The 22,285-nt window shown below is 41.3% G+C and overlaps 1 protein-coding gene across 2 annotated transcripts; it reads right to left on the bottom strand.

The window, feature by feature from the left end:
* Positions 1-511: 511 nt before the first annotated feature.
* LOC119725908 (1,4-alpha-glucan-branching enzyme-like) lies at positions 512-21,990 on the bottom strand. Of its 2 annotated transcripts, XM_038197519.1 has the most exons (15): positions 21,813-21,990; positions 16,675-16,844; positions 15,888-16,003; positions 13,613-13,769; positions 12,520-12,624; positions 11,602-11,692; positions 10,880-11,089; positions 10,060-10,175; positions 8,248-8,375; positions 7,641-7,739; positions 6,789-7,071; positions 5,281-5,465; positions 3,307-3,437; positions 2,315-2,432; positions 512-945 (listed from the first exon to the last, which is right to left on the bottom strand). In XM_038197519.1, exons 1-15 carry the CDS (start codon positions 21,962-21,964, stop codon positions 883-885), a joined length of 2,124 nt encoding a protein of 707 aa, XP_038053447.1. In that variant the 5' UTR covers positions 21,965-21,990; the 3' UTR covers positions 512-882. The 2 variants fall into 2 exon arrangements, with proteins under 2 accessions (XP_038053447.1, XP_038053448.1); XM_038197520.1 differs by lacking the exon at positions 7,641-7,739 and having other exon boundaries at positions 21,813-21,964.
* Between the last annotated feature and the right edge of the window lie 295 nt (positions 21,991-22,285).

The raw sequence follows: 22,285 nt of genomic DNA, 5'->3' as shown, positions 1-22,285 counted from the left end.
ACAAGAACTGGCCGTCAAACTTTTACTTGTATGGTATCACTTACAGAGAATAACATCCATTCATGATTTCAAATGGGACAATTCTTTTTGAGCAAGTACACGCACAAGTGTGGTGCTTTCTATGATTGAACTAGGTCAGTTGTCCCGTTAGTGTTAACACTACTGAGCACTACTTACTCCAACTGCCATTGAAATTCCCATTGGAGCAAGTCAAATACTCCTCTTTTCCAATTAGACGTTCACATTCATTGCATTTTTTATGTTCTGCATTTTCCATTTCAAACCACTGAGTCTGTCCTTCAGCATCACATTACTCTGCCTTTTCAACTTAACACCTTGTTTTTCTCACTTAAAACTGCAAATATGTAGTTCCGTTTTAGTAGCACAGGTCTTGTAAAAGTACTCTGGTCCAGAAAACTGTTTGAGCTACCAGCCCTTTTGTAGATTATATGTGCTTACTATGCACAGCGCCATGGCCTTATAGGCCCATGAGAACATATCATTTTGGCTACTCTCTTTAATCGACTACAATAAGCTGCTTCTTTACCATCTCACTTTTTCATACGAAAACCAAATCAAATGTTGAATTTACAGACGGATAATGATCTACATCTTTAGAATTTAGTACTGTGAGTGCATTCTAAAAAAATGAACGATTCAACATTCTGCATGTTAGGCTTTAAGTTGACCATGCTATTTCAGTTTGTCAGAGCATCATTGTGTCCAACGTTTATCGTCTACCCAACACAAAAAAATCATTTTGGATCAAAATAACATGCACTTAAAGGGTTAGATTTACCCTAGAGGTATATAATAGCCAGTTCCAATCACAGTTCAGCCATTGTGGTTGTTACAGTCATTGTCATAATATCAGCTGCAACATCAGGGTGAGGGTGTGTCGTATACCAGACCGAGCACCAAGGCCACACGACTTGGTATATACACCTGCATGGAAAACATAAAGCGCCATCATTCAAGGGTGATTCATGTAGCAGTGGTTGCAACTTTTGTTATCATTGTGTCTAATTTTCCTCGTTTTACCCCGATTCAGCCCATGATGCATGAGGACCTGGTATGAGGGTTGTCAGACCATGCATGGGCTTGCCACGCATGGGCTTACCACGCATGGGCTTGCCACGCATGGGCTTGCCACGCATGGGCTTGCCACGCATGGGCTTGCCACGCATGGGCTTGCCACGCATGGGCTTGCCACGCATGGGCTTGCCACGCATGGGCTTGCCACGCATGGGCTTGCCACGCATGGGCTTGCCACGCATGGGCTTGCCACGCATGGGCTTGCCACGCATGGGCTTGCCACGCATGGGCTTGCCACGCATGGGCTTGCCACGCATGGGCTTGCCACGCATGGGCTTGCCACGCATGGGCTTGCCACGCATGGGCTTGCCACGCATGGGCTTGCCACGCATGGGCTTGCCACGCATGGGCTTGCCACGCATGGGCTTGCCACGCATGGGCTTGCCACGCATGGGCTTGCCACGCATGGGCTTGCCACGCAAGCCCATGCCTTGTTGGCAAACAGTTGTGAAAACAGACTAGTTCCTGCCGCTCTAAAAACAAAATACAGAACGGACACAATGGAGTTCACAAAAGAATGTTTGTTATTGCGATCATTCACTACAGCAAGTTTTTGGCCGCCGGCGTGGCACTCAAAGTTGACATGATGTGCGTCTGTACATGTGTACGATGTACATTCTTCATTAAGAAATAATGCCAGCAATATCAAATTTGACTGAAAATGAAGGAAAATTAATTATAGCGATGTTCTACTGTAGCAATACCAATGATAGAAGGACCGGGAACCAGCCTACTGCACTGCCCCCCTCCCCTCCCACCAGCAACAACGTTGATACTGAATGTACAAGTTTGTATTCTTACAACATGCAAAATGTCATGCAAACACTGTTGGAAATTATCTAACAATCAATTTATTTCTGCGAGGTAATTCACGAAACCCAATGTTGTTCTTGATAATAAAATATGTTGTACATGTTGCCAGCCACTGTTGCAGTCCATATAGAGAGTATTCTTAGTTATTTTGAGCCAATGTCAATGAATGCATGAAAGGTCTACACATGCACATCCCAATGGAACTAAGCATCGCCCCCCCCACTATGCATACAGTGATATGACTTGCTGCCCCTTGGAAGTTAAGTACAAAGAATGTTGCAATTGGGTTTCAGTACAATGGAGGACTTGGTAGGATAACGGAAGGTCCTCAACAAATAGTTCTAAGGAGTAATTGCATTTTGTTTCTCAGAAAAAGCAAGCAGTTGACATAATGACGATTCCTTACTTGCAGTGAATGTTGCCTGTCATGCCATGGTGATGGTGATGTAAAGTACTGTGTCTTATGATCAAGTCTGCAATGACCACCAAACTCTTCTGCATCAGAGTCAAGAAGTATCTTGTACCTTTTGGAAGGAATTAAGGACAAATCGCACTCCTAAACAATCCAGCCAAATGAACAAGTACACTTGCAGCATGAATGTATGCAAGTGTATTATAACACTTCACCCACCAATTCTGTGTCCTGATTGGCCGAGTCACATCACATGACATCTTAACTTTGTATTAGAGTCCATCACAAGTCAGCCAGTCTCAAGTCAAATCACAAGCTGATCAAATGAGCTGTGCCCAAGGCATTCCCTTGTCATTGTTCATCCCCTGTCATTTGTTTATTGTGAGCGGACTTGTGAATGGACTGTACTTGTCCTACACTTTTCATGGACTGGACTACAACACTGGATGATCTTACTATTTTACAGCAGCAAACACACTTGTCCTTTTTCCTTTGTTTGCGTCATATTGAGCATGCGTACTTCAGCTTAAACATGACGTAAACAATTGAAAAGAACCGGTGTGTTTGCTGCCACCACCGTCTCAAATGTCTCCAATTAGCAATCACTATCAAACTATCAGGCAGAGCAAGATTTGACAATTGTTATATATTTGGATAAACAATCCTCCACATTCCGGCAAACTCAAAGATGTTGTTGTCGTCGTTGTCCTGAAGTAAGCATCAATACAAATAAAGAAAAGCTCTTAAAAACTGACAGGCACACGTTTAACAGTCTTGCTTCTTCTTTACTTCTATCATCTTTTCATTGCCGTAACAAGTGCAGATTGCAGATTAAGTTTAATTTTTTGCTGCCTTATATTCTTGCAATTTTGCTGTGTTTATCCAAATGAGAAAATTGTCAAATGTAGATTTGTCAATGAGTTTATTCCCTGAACACCAGGTTTCTCATCACTTGATTCATGACCAAAACAACTTGACAAGGATACTCTCCAGGTACATTGGTGCCGATGCGATAGTCTGTGAAGCTCTTCGTGAAATGGAAGTTGAAGATGAAGACAAGACCTGCTCGTTCAAACACAATCAGCTTGTCTCCTTCATGTTTGCAGCTAATATAAGCCTGCAGAAAAACCAAACAAAACCATGCAAGTTATCTGTTTAAACAAGTCACATACTAGCTAACAATCACAAAAATGTGACCTGTCACCACAAATTGAGCTTAAAATCAGATTTTTGAAGACTTGAAATATATTTGTATTTCTGGATTCTGCAGAACAAGAGCTTTCTAATAGTGTGTAACATTTGGGGCGTACTAAGTTCTGCAATGGAAATATAGACAGTCAACTAATTTGAAGTTTTAAAAAGTAATTTTTTGAGAAAATGACATTTAAAATTCCTGCTGTTGCATTACAATGAATGGACAGTTGACTAATAAAACAGGATGAAAGTGGGTTTTAAATATGTTTAATAAAACAAAAAGTTGGTAAAACTAAAAAAAGGTCTTACAGATTGAGGTTCACCTGAAAACAAAACCAATGGACCAACCCTCCAAATGTTGGCTTTGGCCCACTGCTCTGCAAAATGGCAATGTCCAACTTGATGCTGATTTGATGATGACAGGTCAGAAATAGTACACATGCAGTATGTGCCTTAAGGGTTTAATGGACCATTGTCTGTTGTGGCCTTAACCAACATAGTTTTATCAACACTTACATGTACAACTCACTGATAAGTGGAACTTAAACCTCCTGCTTACACGTGATGTAACTTTGACATGTTCTCTAGGGCAAGTATACCCCATTAAATATACAACATGCATGGACCACATCACAAGGGAAAACAATGTACATGTACAATTGTCTGTTCACTCTACTGTGTGGGGTCCATTGCAGTTACATGTATGTACCTGAAGCAATGCCAAGGGTGCCATAATGCCCTGTAGTGTGTACAAACCTATGAACCATTTCAAATTAGAACATTTGTCTTATACAGAACAGTTCTTCTCATGAAGACGGTCAGAGCATACTGACCAGAGTTTATACCTCTGGTTCGTTTCAGAACCATTCTGGTTCGTTTCAGAACCATTATCCCCACAAGGTGTTTCCGCAAACCTTTCACTCACTAATATATCATGGTATTATTCATAACAGTTTCATGCTATATGACGTAATCAACAGGATAATATATATTGCCGTTTTGGTTAAGACTTTTTTTTGTTCATTTTGAAACCGTCACCGTTTTTAATGCTTTGATTTCTTGTGTGTGTGTTTATTACACTGACTGCATGAGGGTTTGTGTGCAATACAGTACCTCATACACAGGGTGTATTCTGGCTGTATAAAGCAGCAGAGACCAAAATATTCAAACGTTTTTGAAACCAATCAAGGTGATGTAGCCAGGGTACATGTACATGAGGTACATGTACATGAGGTGATGTGAGGTGATGTAGCCAGGGTACATGTACATGAGGTACATGTACATGAGGTGATGTGAGGTGATGTAGCCAGGGTACATGTACATGAGGTACATGTACATGAGGTGATGTGAGGTGATGTAGCCAGGGTACATGTACATGAGGTACATGTACATGAGGTGATGTGAGGTGATGTAGCCAGGGTACATGTACATGATGTTACATGTACATGAGGTGATGTGAGGTGATGTAGCCAGGGTACACGTACATGAGGTACATGTACATGAGGTGATGTGAGGTGATGTAGCCAGGGTACATGTACATGAGGTACATGAGGTACATGAGGTACATGTACATGAGGTGATGTGAGGTGATGTAGCGGTGATGTACTCTGTGCCTCTGTGCAGTCCGTTAGGTCTTCATGCTGGAACGTCTGAAATGCATCATGTGTACAGTTCTCAAGCTATTACCGTCCACAGTCTAATACCACAATACAGCTATTGTATAATGAAGAAGATTCACAATGACACTGGTGACATAGTTGGTGTACCTGAGGACTCTTCAACCATTGTTTCTTCTGTTGTAACTCATTCATGGCCCGGTCAAAGTTATTGAGATGTTGATAGCGTAGATTGGGGTCATCCACAGTGTTCCATTGTCTCCTGGCATAATGGAAACTGTTGTTGTTTCCTGGACGTGGGAAATCCAACCATTCTGGATGACCAAACTCATTTCCTGAAATGTAACAAATAAACTTATTGTAATATCTTTTTTATACCAATTATTTAAAGGATTTAATTTCTATGAAAATCAGTGGGGTTTTTTTTTGGGGGGGGTTGTGTTGTTTTTTCCATTTTGTTGCTGTAATATTAGGCAATCTAACGCAAGCTCCAGCTTTTAAGGAAGGTGTCATCAACTTTAGAATTTGTTAATATTGATTTTTTTTAAGCAAATAAATGTTGTGTTCATTTGCCCTAGAAAAAGAGAAACGCTTCTGATAAGAGCCAACACTAGTGTTAACTGAGTGTTTCAGTCTGGATGCTCAGACCATCACTAGGTCATTCTACTGACAATGGTCAAAGCACCGGTTCTTCTTGGAACCACGCAAACTTACAAAAGAGATTTTATGTCACAATGTGCAACTGAAACTTACTCTTATTGTTTACTTTACTGCGCACACCTTCAAATCTTTACAGCTCGTGATTAACTATGAGAACCTAAAAACTCATTTTTGAAATCTATGTAGCATCGTATCACCTAAATATCATTTGCCTTTATAGATACAAGTGACAACAAAACATCGAAACCGAGAGCCTTTTGTAAAATTAGGAAACACTCATGAGAGATGACACAAAGCTTGTGATGTTTCATTCTCCAGAAATTGTTACAATCATCAACATTACTAGTTACTATGGGTGTAGTTATTATCACAATGAGGTTGTTGAGGTTGAGTCTCCTTTTGAGTGCACAGTACAATAAAGTCACATGATACCATCTTGGCCAATTGAGAGACAGAATCTGTGGATTCAGTAAAACCCTACTAGCTCTGTACACCCTGAGATGTAAAGTGCTGTCTATTTTACATGTATATTGACATGCGACACATTTGATATGTAACACACAAATTCACATCTTAATGGTGTGCATTCCTATGAATTGGGGTCAATTATTACATGCCTGAAATATCTTTACTTGGGAAAAATCTCTGAACTTTGGACACATATACCTATGCAGCTTTGACAACCATTGTTGGCAAATTGTTGACACATTTTAGGCATTTTTGTCTCAAATAGATATTTTCAAACATTTGGTGGTTCAAAAGGGTTTTCAATGCATCTGCATTGTCTCCAGTCTTTGTTTGTACACAAGTATTTCTCACTCAAGAATCACTTACAAGCCTTGAAAGTCCAAAGCAAAATGGAAATACACTACAATTGCATGAAAGGATTTGACAGTTTGGAGGTAGTACAGGACCATACATTGTGTAAGGAGTGCCCCATGTCAGGGACATCAATCTCTGCAAGCTGGAGACAATAACCTGAGTGAGTAAGGTCTTACCAATGAAATTGAGCCATGCTTCTCCACCCAGTGCGTGCGTGATGAGACGGATCATTTTATGCAATGCAAGGCCTCTATCAATGACCATGGTTAATGGAGTCAACTTAGACATGTTGGTGTACATCTCTTTATCCATTAACCAGAATGCCAACGTCTTGTCACCAACTAGAGCCTGGTCGTGGCTTTCTGCATACGCAACTGCTTTCTCACCATGACGACGATTTATCAAAGTCCAGACAATGTCACTTACGTTCCAATCTTCATCTTTCTGCTCTTTCAACAACTGTTAGGTCGAAAAATACATTTGAAGATCTGAATGTATGAAGCAATGTGGGAGCTTCAAAATATAGTGTGTCACCGAGTGCTTAGCTAAGGAGGCTGGTATCTTACAGTGCATCACGGGGAAAACATTGACGTCCATTTGTAGATGTTGCAAATGGTATTCATTTTGCACAAAGACTATTTGCATTTCTTACGATGCACAAGATTTAAGGCTGTATGTGCAGTGAGCCACCTGTTAGACACTGTGTGCCTGTACATGTGTATTGGCTTGAACATCACAGTGAGTTCAGTTTACTCTGCCTAATTATGCCATTAATTTTGTATTATTGAGACCCTTTTTCACTCTGAGCAACCTTCGTCTTTGATTAACAGGCTTCTGAATGTGTTCAAGCTTGTGTGCTATCAAGAGTAAACAAATACTTGCTAATGGGATGTTATATCTTGGGAAAGCCAAACTGAGTTTTTGTTTATTTCATTACGTTACAAGCAAGGGAACTATACACTTTGACAAAACATTGTCGTAAGCAGATTACAAAACTCAGTATTTGCTAGCGTGTTTGGGGTGCTCACCTTAATCCACTTGTCAGGTAGAGCCATGGCAAGACGGTAATCAAAACCATTGCCTCCTTCACTGACTGGACGACACAATGCAGGCATCCCAGAAACATCCTACACAAATGTGCCGTTATGAATCATTAGCAAAACCTTGAATACATCAATGCTCGTATTCAAGTCCTAACGAGTCACCACAAGACACTGAAAGTCATTCAGTCTCAAAACAAGCATTACCTCAAGCAGAGTTTTATTTGGAAACCACAAGTTTATTACTACATGTACTTTATTTACACCAGTACAATTATTGGTCTGGAGCATGGAACTCAAGACCAATGAGTTAATCTGCTCTTTGCACAGTTGATTGGGTCAAATAGCAGGGGCAGTGTGCTCCATTATGATCCAACTTCAGAAATGTTCTGATTGTTTAGTTATCATATTTTTTTAAACAAAAATTGATTTTGCTCAACTGTGATAGCTCAAATTTGGCTGTGCCAGTTCTTTTTGTAAAAAAAAAACTTTTTGTGTTTTGTGTCTTATTTGTTGACCTTCTGCAGGAGCAATTACACCTTGAGTGCCAATATTGGTGGGCACACATTGCTTCAATTGACATTACGATGATTACCTCTGCGATAGTGATGATATCTGGGTAGAATGAATGCAGCATGTGGTTGGCTAGTGTCAGGTAGGTTAGACCATCTGTGTCTGTTGATAAGCCAAAATACTCATGGTAGCCTCCACTAAATCCTGTCCCTGAAAGAAATCAAATGAAAGTTATATTTTTACACTTGGTTATTCTTGTTCTGCATTCACTGCAACAGCTTACTCCACGAGAGGGTTTAAGGATGGTGGGCTTTGCTGCTTATATTGAATGCCGCCCCATTCAGGTTATGCTGCCCCGCTAAATTGTTGACTAACCTGCTACATTTTAACATCAGCAACACAACATATTCACCTAATTACAAAGACAACACGATTTCAAGGGAACCAGCTATTTCTCACTATGGGGAATCCCCTTATATTTTTCTAAGCAAGTGTCGCTGTTGTCTGGTCAATCGCAGACTGTCACTTACTGGTTCAGATTTCCAAATACATTGCACCATAGGTTTCACTGCCATTGCAAAAGTTTTGGGACAGTTGCCGGATTGGTCCCAGTATATCTTGACAGAAATCAGTAAAGGGGAATATTCCACCCTTTTCTACACATTGTTTATTGACATAGCACTGCACTGACACCAAATTACCCCTGCACCAGCCACACAACTCAGAAGAAGTGGACGGTTGTTGCGTCAACGGGCAGTAGCCTACGACGTCTGATGATGATGACAATCATTCGGAAATCACTAGAGCATGTACAAGTGATCCGCGGATCGCATGTGTGGCCCTTTTCCGCGATCCATCCCTGTGTTTTGGGTTCTTAAAAAAACGACATTTGGACCCCTACATGACCTTTGACCTCCAATTTTGGAAGAGTTGTGATGAACCCCAACCCAAGGATCACTCCATCCAAGTTACATTCAAATCCATCAAATTCTGTAGACAAAGATACATTGGAAGCATATGTGAACAATGACCTCTAATGACCCCTACATGACATTTGACCTCAGTAATCCGATGAAGAATTGTGTCTTCCTACCCAAGGGTCATTGCATCCAAGTTTCGTCAAAATCCATGAAAGCATGCAGAAGTTATACATTTTTTTCAAAAACTGAACCGAAACTGTAACACATATACGGGGCTACGGACATACGAACAACTCAACAGGAAGGACTTGTGGGGTAGGAGCATTGTTGTCCTTTTATCCCTTTTTCTAAAGATTTCACTTGTGGGAAACCGCTCCTTTTGTATCAGTACCCCACAAGTGGTTCTGGTGAGTATGGTCATACAGGTCTACGGCCCTACGGTCATACAGAATTTAGGACTGGTGTCTCCCAAAAACTTCGCTTAGGCGACACGAAAATTTACCACAAGTTGGGAAAACGTCTTTTTTTTCAAACAAGATTTTCACTGTCAATGATTGATTAAAATCAAGTGTGTTCTGGGTAAAGTTTGTTTCTTGAACATAACTCTTTCATGTGATGTAAATATCAAGGCCATATGTGCAAAAATAAGAAACTTATGCCCTTTTTTTATCTGGTCATGTTTATCAAAACTGCAAGCCATTTCACCACAGGACCAAATGGCACTCCATACCTCAAATTGTGCATGGATGCTTCTGAAGATGTTTCTCAATTTTTTTGTAACACTATAAATTGCTGGTGTATGGTTGATATGGGCAGCAAAACATACTAGCATGCTGGCTTGTTGAGAAGCAGTGAATATATCTGTTGTGCAGGTGTTCTGTGTGTGGTTTCCTTGTCAACACAAGTCCACTATGGTAATCAGTCGGCAAAAGTCGCCCATGGTTAGAAAAGGGTCGAGTATCCAATGAGCTTACCTATGCCATGATGGTGATATATCATGGACGTAACTCCATCAAACCGGAAACCATCAAAGTGATATTCCTCCACCCACCATCTCAGATTGGACAGAAGGAAACGAAGTACCTCCCAGCTAGACCCCCAAAAAATAATAATAAATAAATAAATACAATTTAATGCTAAAGATACTCGGATCCTACTTACCGAGTCTTAAAAATATCTTACTTATCCTCTTTTCACAAATTTGTTTCTAATGTGTGAGTTATGTCCTGGGCCAATTTATCAGCTAATGACAAGCTTGAGTCATCTGTATGCGCTTTTGTCAGATGCAAACTAGTCAGCTGAATGGGTATGATATCGGCATCATTTAGCAGGAGGTTGTGGGTTCAAATCTAACTGGAGTAAGAGGGTATGTAGTAAGAGTATGTAGCAAGGGGGATGTAATATTAATACAATCTTTGATGCAAGTAAGCTTTTTGAAAATAATTTGCTAGGCTACGTTTGGTATAAATGCAAATGACCCTATTTGCCTTTAAACCATCAAAAATAGCTGTGTAATTTACACCATGATTTCTTGTGTAAGTCATGGACATACACACTGTTAAACGTTCATGAAATGTGTCGAACTGAAATATGGCATAACTTATGAAATAAAATATGGCGTAAGTGGAGTTACGCCATTGCACAAAGTTCCGTGAAATCAGCTGTTGCAATTAAAGGAATTTATTTATAGCAAAAAAAGTGATTAAATTATCCGTCCACCTTATGCAAATTTGCTTGCAATCAGAGTATGAAGCAGCTTTGAGGATGACTGGAATGATGACATATTGATTGTACCTGGTATAATTGAACAGCCTGCTATCCCACAGCATGTGCTCACCACGGTGGCCATCATGGAAGAAACAGGAATTGGATCCATCAAACTGGTTGAGTCCATCCAACACATTCTTGGCTGCATGGCTATGGACGACATCCAAGAATACCACAAGACCTCGCTGGTGGGCCTCATCAACCAACCTCTTCAGGCCATCTGGGTTGCCACAGCGACTGATCAATGATAACAATGTTAGTAAGCAGGGGAACATCGTTAAGATGAGATGCACAGCATGGGTTTGACCACTCTTTGTGCACAAAAGGTAATGTCTGAGTTGATGCTAGGCACCTGTACATGAATAAAGTACTTCAGCCTCATATTGCGTACAAACAATGTTCTTTATTATTTTGAAACTGTGATGTTTATCAAATAAACAATAATAAAAGTAAATATATAAAAACATGAAAGGAACCATGGAATGTTTTAAATTGATGAGCAAATCAACAATACATTATCATTTCAGAGAAAACATCACTTGGCACCTTAGTACAATGTACGTCATACACCACCTTTGGCAAGTGAATAAATCATATTAATTTGAAAAAAAATTAAGTTGTGAACATCAAATATGCATTTAAACCAACACACTCTTTTGCAATCCTTATGACACAAGGCCACACACAGGCCTTGGTATGGACACTTATTTCTCATCTCTCTCCACCCATGTAAAGACAGGTACTTGTACCTTGCGGCTGCATAGAAGCTAGTGACTTGATATCCAAAGCTTGCATAGTAGGCATGCTCCATAACAGCCATCAGCTGTACTGCATTATAACCTGTGCAGAAAGGTCCCATGAAAAGTAAATATGTACATGTAGACTACAACTGTAAATGGATGGGTCCAGACTTGTGACATGCACACCAATTAGAACTGCTAATTTGAATATTGGCCAATGTAGGGCTGCTTAGCTCAGTGGGTATAGCACTACTATGGTGTTCTAGAAGTCACAGGTTTATACCCCAATCTAGATCAGCTTTTTCAAACCCATTGTGAATAAAATCTTACCTGGTCTTGGATTTGGGAATTACAGGTAGAGTACATCATTTATCATTTGTGCATTTTTTTATTTGAAGCAACAAAAGTGCTCAAAATTTAAAGAAGGGTGCTTTACAACTAACCTGATGAAGTTTCAGCTCAGTGAATGCTGTATATTCCGAGAAAAGAATATTCTAGGATCTCAATTTCAATTCAGAAGTTGCCGAGTCATGTTTTGAATTGTGCCCGAAATCAGCGTCCAGGACACATTCTCATTCAGCCAATTGCAGCTACGCAATGTCACACACTGAACTGACGAATTACAGCAAGCGCATGTGCGTGTGTGTGGTGTTAACACTTGCGCATCCCCATTCACAGCTTTGATGAATTAAAAATGATTTACATTTCCAAACATGCGTCATAAGATGCGTTTTGGAAATTACCTTCTTTTATTGTATTCTTCAAAATGAAAGCGCACCAGAAAGAATGATTTCGCAGCGAATTTAGTGCCATTATTATCGTTATAACAAGTATGCTATTCAAAAATAATTTTGTGAATTAAATTTTGGATAGCTGCCAATGATGTACTTTACTGTTCAAAGTTCTTGTTTATGGCATGTAGCATACCTTGCTTTTGTATCCTTGGCAGAACATTGTCTGTGAAGTTGTCGTAACTTGAAATCTCTCCTTTCCAGGAAGCAATGCCGACGTGTGCCTCGTAGATCATAAGCCCTATGGAAAGTAGCCACCAGCAATTGTAATATGGATGTTGCATTGAATGGGAGCCATTCTCAGTACAGTGCACCACCAAGCGTTTAAATCTAACATGCCACCTTTCAATTCCACTGCTTATTTCCTATATCACGTTTATGCCAGTAATCGTGTCATCCCTCCATCAAACACACAAACACAAATACATGGACATTCACAAGCCTTGTGCATACTACCTGTAGCTATTCACAGAAATCCCAACTCAAGCCTGTCTGTTCTTTCTCAGGGTTAAGGGGATTTTTGTGTGTTTCACTTTTCTTTTCTTTTTATGATGCTTCCGAATACACTGGTGTTTATGTGGGACTATACATAAGCAATAAAGGGCAGACAATACAAAGTGGATCACAAAGTTATGTTATATTCTTGGCGATGCTTTGTATGGTGGATTCCTTCTTGCAGAGAATGAGCTTGTTGCCTAGGAGACAGCTTGTATCTCAGGGGTGACACACATTAGCATGCATCAGAGCTGTACACAGAATCATGACACCAAAACACTTGGATATATGTGGCATACACAGCCACTCAAAATATACAAGTAAATGTACAGCATGGCACATCATTATTATCAGCCCTGCTCATCTGGCCAATGAACACATTTCAAAGACCATATCAGCTCCCTGGGGAGAATACAGTTGAGGCCAGCATCTGACTGAGGTGAAACCACAACCTGAGTTGAGCAGAGACTACACATGCCAAGTGCTTTGGCACAGGGCATTTGTAAGTTTGTTTTAATTTCCTATGTTATGCTTTGTACTTTCCTTAACTTTCTGAGGTAAAAAAAACACTATGGTATGCAAATGTATTAATGATGCAAATAGGCAATAGGCACATGGCCTTCCAAAGCCAACACTGGAATTCACATGGAAGGTGGTGCTGAGTGCACAGTGAATTAGAATCCCATCTGTGATTGATCATTACATATCATGGTGCCTGGGGTGAGTATACAGACCTCCCGCAATCTTGGGAGCAGGATGCTTGAATTGGTATGGCTGAGGAGGATCCCACCATACGCTGTCAAACAGCATGGTGTCTTGACACTGCACAGCGTAACTCGTCCAGGGGCAGATTCTCTCCAAAAGATCTCCTGATTGACTTTGAATCTGCAACTGTGTATCGAAGACAAATCACATCCAGATAGGAATCCCGTCACCTAGTGGAGCTGCTATGCAGAAAATATAACTCGGCCAATGTATTTACTGAGTACAATCAGTGGAGTATGTACCTGTCAATGTTTTTGGATTGTAATCTGTTTCTGCTCATACATGTAAATACAACTTCTTAATAAGTTCATCAGCACTATTCTAAATGTACAATTTATACTTTGCAGGTCCATGAAATTTGTCCATATACGGTATATGGTCAGCATCAATGAGATCACATTCTATTGACCCTAACCCTACCAGATTCAACTCAAGTGTCAACACCCGTGGGACGTTGATGTATAGGGCAATTCTGAGACGCTAGTCTCATTAACACTGCCCTTGTTGTATCCTGCTGCAGTTGCTGGCTACAGACTCTGAGGTCTGGCCTTAGGATTATTGATCTATTGGGCAGGTTTCCTACTTTGACAAATGTTACCTTGGGATCTATTTCCCCCTTTTGGCAATGAAAGAGCACACACTACACATGTTCATTGTTGAAAGCATTCTTGACTTAATGCTAGGGAAAGTTTGATCAAGTACCATTGGTTAGGGCTGTCCCAAATATACTGAGTATTCAATCATCAACCAAATATTCCAATCACTTTTTGTTGGTTCAAATATTCGAGAAAAAAAAAAAACTATACACACGTAAACACAAGACTGTCACTGTGATGTTACTTTAATCGTGAGGTGGAAGTTATCAGATGCCACTTTTTTTGATCAACGGTAACTGTTTGTCAACGGCGGTTCATTGTTGCCATCCTTTTAGCAGGTTTAAAACCCTGGACTGGTAAACAATACTGCAAAACACTCCAGCAGCTCATACATGTATCATGGAGCGCTGCACACACATTGAACCAGTGTGCTTTGCGTGCAAGTTTTGATCAAATATGCAGTTGCAGCTGGCATGTGCAAAATGTGATCAGTGAGTTTCAAATATTTAAATATTTGGTCAAACACACTTTCAAATAATCGAATACTAAATTATTCGAAAAAAGACAGCCCTACCATTGGTCAACTCATGGTCATGGTGGTTGATCTGTGACCTGTTGAACTTATGTCTGTAAACTAATAGTGAAAGTCTCTCGTCAAATGATTGCCAAAATGTCGTCAAAGAACTCTCAGCTGGCACAGATGGCTGAGCGTTATGCTGCTTGCAGCTATTGGAAGCCAGCAGTGCAACCGATCTCGGTTTATGGTCTCAAAGAGTCTACTTGACTACTTCAAACCGGGTTGATTAACCAGCATTTGATCGGAGTTGATCAAACTATGGTTAAACAATACCTCCTGACTGATCTTGCTCCTATTTTCAATGCTTGTGTTGTTTAATGACACATGATTGCAATGTTGCTGTGAGATCATGGCAGGCACTTATCAAGTTACAATTAAGTTTTTTTTGTATACATGTATGTGCTCAACGACGGGCTGTCATTTATTTTAATGGACGAAACACACACAAAAACACTGCACACCCAGGATTTGGCTTTGAGGGGGCTCACAAAAATTTTTTTCCAAATTTTTAAGACGTTTAATTTTTTTCAAAAAATGTTGCCAAACTTTTTTGGCCGCAATTTTTTTTTTTTAGTCTAATTTTTTTTTTGGGGGGGGGGGCTGGGGGGGGGACTATTTTGATGTTGGTGGCACCACTTACACCTGTATTATATACTACATGTATACTTCTGGAAAATAAGCATCATTCATACCATCAAGGTCAAATCGTGGGACTAAAAAAAAAATGACAACCTCTTGGGGAGGGGGCTCAAGCCCACTGAGGGGGGCCCCCTTTGGTTGTGCCATTGAAAAAGCATACCAACAATCAACAACAAAAACGAGCCATTATTTTGGCTTCAGAAGCTGTTAATATAATATTAAGAAGCTGTTAAGCTTTTGTCTAAGAGAATATCACTATTATGCTCACAAAAATAGTATTTTTGTGCCAATATAAAAAAACACACACTTTTTGGCCTTAAAACACACTGGCAACAGAAAAGACCAAACGAAGGAAAAGAGACACCCAGATACATTTCAAGGATCCATTCAACAATTCCATTGCACTGGCCACTTCTTAAGTATTTTGCTTACCTTTACTATAGAGTTGTGTGCAATTGGACAGGATCCATCATCTTTTGGTGGCAAAGACAACTCCCACTTGCCATATCCAATATTCCTGAAAGCATGCTCACCACTTCGCCACTCATCTGGAAAGTGCAAGTTCTATTATTTGTTGTTATTCCATGTGAACCACCTACATGCATTGCCCATAAAATGTCTGTCATGCATGCCATTTGCCTCACATTATGTGATGATACAGGAAAATTGCTTGTGCGATAATGACACTCATAGCAAGCAAGGCAATCATGATCTCAATTCTGTGGCTTATAGCACTATACACAAAAAGTTTACACTAACCGTGAAAGCATAGAATCACTAGATACAAGTTGTTCCCACATGCACATTCCCAAATTCCTAACCAGCCCATGAAATATTCTGACTGTAACTTGTAAGCACAGGGTCATCTGCTTTATTTAGCAAAGATTGGAGCCCAGTTACTCAAGTACCAATCTGAAGTTGAGGTGCATTCTGCACATCTCATTATGTACATGTAGACAAAACGAACCATTCCACATTAGGCAACACATTGACGTACATGTAAACCCAGCTCATTCTGCATGTGAGCAAATGTTTAACTCATGTATCTTCCCACGGTGTCATGTGCACACATGCAACTTAGTCAGACTTTTCTTAGACATGTACATGTATATTTGTAAGTCACGGCTGTGATTGGTCCAAATGTCATGGGGCATAACTGACAGGTCTACTGTGTACAACCAAATATCAAGTTGGCCTACATGTATGGTACGGTACTTACTAAATTCTCCTCTCAGATACACTGCCTTTGCTGCAGGAGCCCATTGCCGGCACACAATACCACCGTCTGGGGTTTTATTCAGCCCAAAATACTTATAACCTGAAGTGAAGGAATCTAAACCGCCTTGGTCTGCCTCAATGCCACGCAAAAGCTTCTGCAGACAGCCATATCTGTGAATAATGATATTTCTTTATGGTTCACAGAAACTTAAATACAATGTAGAAATAAGAAGTTAAAAAAAACTTGAGAACTGTATTGCTTGTTTGTCATCTACATGTACATGTATACCCCAGCCTTTCGCTAAGGCCATCGCGGCTTAGGACAGCAAAGCAACCAGAGCCGTGACCAATTCAGTGAGCACGAGTGGTGAAGCCACATGGCTTTGCCACTCATAACTGTCGTCTCCACTCCAGTCGCATTGCGACTTTGCAGCTTTGCTGCTCTAATCCTTGATGGCCTTGGTGAAAGGCTATCCATACCCATGGTGCACTGCAAATGTCAAAAAGGAATGGGAAAATGGAGTGGGAGTGAGATGCAGAGAGCAAACAAAATCCTCTAACAGGTGCGAGAGGAAATCAGTAACACTAGTCAACAAGACAGCATAAACTGAATGGGGACTGTGGACAAAAAAGTCCATGGTGCTTCTCTGCTGTATGACTGGGCATGTACATGTTGTTAGAACTGAGGTATATTTAATTACTATACCTCATACATATTCATGATCGAAAGCCGAATTCTCACTAGTCCATTCACCATCATGTGCCAGATGCTATTTTTGCTGTTTAGCAAGTGCGCACGCAACTTTTCACGCACAGGGTAAATACGCATGCATAGAAGACTGTTGCACAGGTTACCCGTGCAACAGTCTACTACGCATGCGCTTTACGAAGTAATCGTGGAACTGTTGCATGGGTGAAGTACGCACACGCAAACATCGCCTTACAATCCCGGCCAAAATGGTTGGGACACTTCCTGAGCCTGCCACGGTCACCCACTCCCCCACTCTCCCGGTCAATGTTGTTCTCTCCAGCTGACAGAGCACACACTGCGCAATGAGAGACAACATTGAACGGGGACCCAGAAATGCACTGAACATGGGCTGATGGGCAGTGAATGTTTTTGGGAATTAAAAAGTGTTACCGTGAGGAACCTTCCCTCAAACAATCAAAGCACTGCCTTTTTCTAAGGGGTGTTTCATAATAGTCAATGTTAAAAAATTTTGATCTTATTTCAAAATTGTTTTGACCCACCCACCCCAAATTTTGATTTTTAAATGTTGTACGACTAGATTCAATATACTATACACTGAAGAACAAAAGTAATGCTTAAAATGAAGCAGATAATTTAGGTCAATGCTCGCCCAGCTCAAGTTTTCAATGGCTTTTCCAAGGCTTCCATTATGCATCTTTGTAGTTAAAACAGACGGAAATTGACGAGCACACACAACTTTGTACAATGTTTTCAGTTTTCTAAGACACAATGTTTCAAAAAAAGGGGGAAAAAAGTCATTTTGGCTTCGTTGTGATAAGCTTTTAATGTTGTAAATCCGCAGGATCTCGCACAAAAATACACCTGTGATGGTGGCCATGTTTATCGCAACAAAAAAAACGTGTCAGCGCTGTACTCATCTTCAATTCAAGCCTGGTTTCACCGCTGAGTGAGCCCCACTGATGTACCGGACTGTGTTGTACTGCCGTATTGGCCTGCACGCATTGTACGGAAATAAAATCTGACCAATTCCAACTTACATGTAAGGCTACTTCAGTGCTTACGTCTAACCCAACCTAGTCCACATATACTTAAAGGGTCACTCATGCAATCTCCCCATTTATCTACCGTTTGATAACGAGGTGGACTATCGAGACGAGGAAGTCGGCTATCTCAAAGAGGCCGCTGGGTATTTGTATTTTTTTCCCTACTATTTCCCAGTCCCAGATTCATGTCTTATCATTTTTGCAATGAATGACCTTCATTGAGATGATATGAAGAAAAAAAGTGGCGTCAGGTTGCAACATCCCCCCCCCCCCCCCCTCCTGGAGAAGCAAAAAAAGGAAGGGAAAAAAAGAGAGAAAAAAATAAGAGAAAAGAGGCAAGAAGTCATACTGGTGTAAATTTAAGGGGGGGGGGGCAAAATGTCCCTACCCCCCTCTTAAACTGATAAATCGAGAATATGTTGAGAAAAACAGGAATTTTTTTTGGAAAATATATTTTGCCCCCCTCTAGAAAAAATCCTGGCGACGTCCATGTTTTCAGCTCTTGCACGAAACTTTACCCGGAACTGTTCGTTTATTTACCTCCACTGTGCATGTCTGTCATTACACCAGGAGCCAGGCGCAAGTAAGCCGGGGGAAGTAATCGAACGCACTCTACCAGTGTTTTAGTCAAGGCCACAACCTCCAAGGCTGAGGCCAAGGCCGAGGCCACAACCTCAGAGGCCAAGGCCGAGGCCACAACCTATGAGGCCAAGGCTGAGGCCAGCTATTAAAACACCCTTCACATAAACAATGCTAATCTTCTTTGGGATTTTTAACATCTTTTTATTTAAATTCACTGAGTTTTGGAGTGCCTGGCTTATAAAATTTGCAGCTTGCCATGTGTTTCCTCTTGACATGCTCTTCAACTTCTTTGTGGCCATTGCATCCAAATCGGATGATCCAAGAATTCGTAGTCATTTTGATGCACTGAGTGATATCATGAGGGCGCACTCTACATGAAGGATTGACAGAAGGCAGGTAACAGCCACCGGGCCTGCGGCGTGCCTCGTGCACGCATGCGTGATTGACAGGTGAACGATCCCTGCATATTGTTTCGTATCCCGTCAGGTATTTCGCGAGGTCATTGTTCAGTTGGACCAAAAAGTTGCCAAGAAGCCTCCAGAAATTATCGTAAATTACGCAGCAGCTGGGCAACTGACACAGGAAGATTTTCGATTCGCTCGGAGCGCGCCGCGGGGGGTACGGTACAAGCGAAATGATAGTATGTGCATGCGTACAAGTGCATGTACCGTACCCCCCGCGGCGCGCTCCGAGCGAACCGAAAATCATCGCTTGATCATATGCGTGCACATTTCAAGTGTCGTGGAGCCTCATAGTTCTAGGAGTAGACGCATAGGGCAGTTTGAAGACCGTTTTTGGGGTGAAATCTAACGATTGGGGGTACGGGTTAAAATGAGGAAAAATTCTGCAAACCGGACACCACTTACCTGCCGCCAAACATCCAAATTTTCGCCTTACCTTGTGATTTCAACCAAGAGGAATCCAGGAAAGAGTGGACATGCGAAAAAAAATTGGTAAAAATGTGTTTTTGGAGCACATTTTGCATGCACTTGTAGTGCAGATCTGAGTTGAAGCAGCCGGTCAAAACTGATTGTGAAGTGTCTGGAACAGCGGTACGTTATACGCATGACATCGATAACCATGACGTCGCATGAGACGTCGCATGAGCCGGCCAATGATAGTGCAATACGTCATTATGAATATTTATTTTCTCATGAATATTTAGTTTATTTCAATGGATACTTCAAATACGTCCAAAGATTGATCATTGCAACAGCGATCGTGCGCGGCCTAGCGGTTAAGAGACTCGTGTATCAAACAAGTGTCCGAGGTTCGAATCTCGATGAAGTGAGCGACTGATTGATAAATAGAAATTAAGGAAAGGAGGGGGTGAGAGTAGAGGAGGGAAAGTGGAGGGAATAACCATAAAAAGAGGTAGTCCGAGTAACTTGGACACAACTTATCGCCTTTTTTTAACATTTGGACATGGTCTGGCGATAGTAAGGTCCAAGCTAATACCGATACCTAGACAACACAGTCCCAAAAACCAACATTTTCCAACAAAAAACATCAGATTTCACCTTCAAAACGGCCTCCAAATTACTAGATATATGCCACCTGAGGTACAAGTAGACATCGATAATTAAGATGGTTGTACTGAAGTTTACTTACGATCCGGAAAAAAGTGAAATTTTCCGTTCAATTCTGAAGACCCCCTCTGCCTAGGTTGTCGTTGTGCTCGCGTTCAAAACTGCATGATAATGGCGTCTGACCTCGACCTCATGCAAATGTGGTGACGGCGCGCTTGCGCATTATGCACTGCATGCACGGCAGATTCCCCTCATGCGCCGCGCCGACGACTGTTTCCTGATGTAGAGTGCTGTTTAAGTTCGCGGTACGCCTAGGAGTCGCGCTGGCTAGCCAGGCGCATGGCTGGCGCTCTACATCAGGAAACAGTCGTCGGCGCGGCGCAGGGGAATCTGCCGTGCATGCAGTGCATTATGCGCAAGCGCGCCGTCCAGACATTTGCATGAGGTCGAGGTCAGACGCCATTATCATGCAGTTTTGAACGTGAGCACAACAATGACAACCTAGGCAGAGGGGGTCTTCAGGATTGAACGGAAAATTTCACTTTTTTTCCGGATCGTAAGTAAACTTAAGTACAACCATCTTAATCATCTATGTCTACTTGTACCTCAGGTGACATATCTAGTAATTTGGAGGCCGTTTTGAAGGTGAAATCTGATGTTTTTTGTTGGAAAATGTTGGTTTTTGGGACTGTGTTGTCTAGGTCTCGGTATTAGCTTGGACCTTACTATCGCCAGACCATGTCCAAATGTTAAAAAAGGCGATAAGTTGGGTCCAAGTTACTCGGACTAAAAAAGAGGTAACTTTTGGCGCTAGAAAATTAATTGAAAAAAGTGGTGATCGGATAGCCGAATTTTTCCTCCAAATGTTAAAAAAAGCAATCCGTAGAGTCCTAGTTAGGCCACACTACACGATGATCGCGAAAAGGGACCGATTTTGTAATGCACTGGGATACTGTCCCTGATTTCGGTACTCCTAGAACTATGACATGAGGCTCCGCGTGCTCCGCTCACGCGGAGCCTCATAGTTCTAGGAGTATGATTTCTGGACTCTTTCTTTTGTCTACTTTGACGTAGTTCAACTAATACCGTAATAGTTGGGCCTCCACTATAGTATAGGCTCCAGCTCTAATGCAATTAAGCATTGGAGCTGGAGTTGCTCAAGTGCGATTGTACTTTGTGCGTAGTTTGTACAGCATGTAGCCTAAATTAAATGAGAACAAATTTTTACTCAACTAGATCTGTAAATGTGTTTTGCTACTACTACTATACTTACCGTCGTTTAATCTCGTGTTCATGAGGTTTCAAATACGGATCTAACCTGCACAATGATTCCAGGTCAGGGGGGATATCTGTCTCAAAAGACATTGCGAGAAAAGGGGTATGATGTGGGCGGACCGGACCGCGCACCTTACTGCAAGCAGGCATCCAGGGTGACCGTAAGGCCAGAGCCAAATTCTGCTAAATGTACATCAAAAATCTGCCAAATTCCCCAGAATTACTCGAAATACACTATAAACACTGAAAATCACATGCAGATTGGTACCCCTAGAAACTATGACTACGTGGAGCCTCATAGTTCTAGGAGTAGCAGATTGGTACTTTTGCCTTAATTAAGGTTCAAATTACATTATAAACAAGCTATAGTCTCATAAAGATGTTGTGAAATTGTCGCGTAAATTTACGGCAAAACACGGATCCGGCCACGACGAAGTCCGTTTCCCAGTGAACCTCAGCACCTAGACCAGC

The sequence above is a fragment of the Patiria miniata genome, unplaced genomic scaffold (genome assembly GCF_015706575.1).
Source record: "Patiria miniata isolate m_02_andy unplaced genomic scaffold, ASM1570657v1 HiC_scaffold_19, whole genome shotgun sequence".
NCBI lineage: Eukaryota > Metazoa > Echinodermata > Asteroidea > Valvatida > Asterinidae > Patiria > Patiria miniata.
The sequence above is the reverse complement of the archived record's forward strand: the minus strand, read 5'-3'. Positions and strand labels throughout refer to the sequence as shown.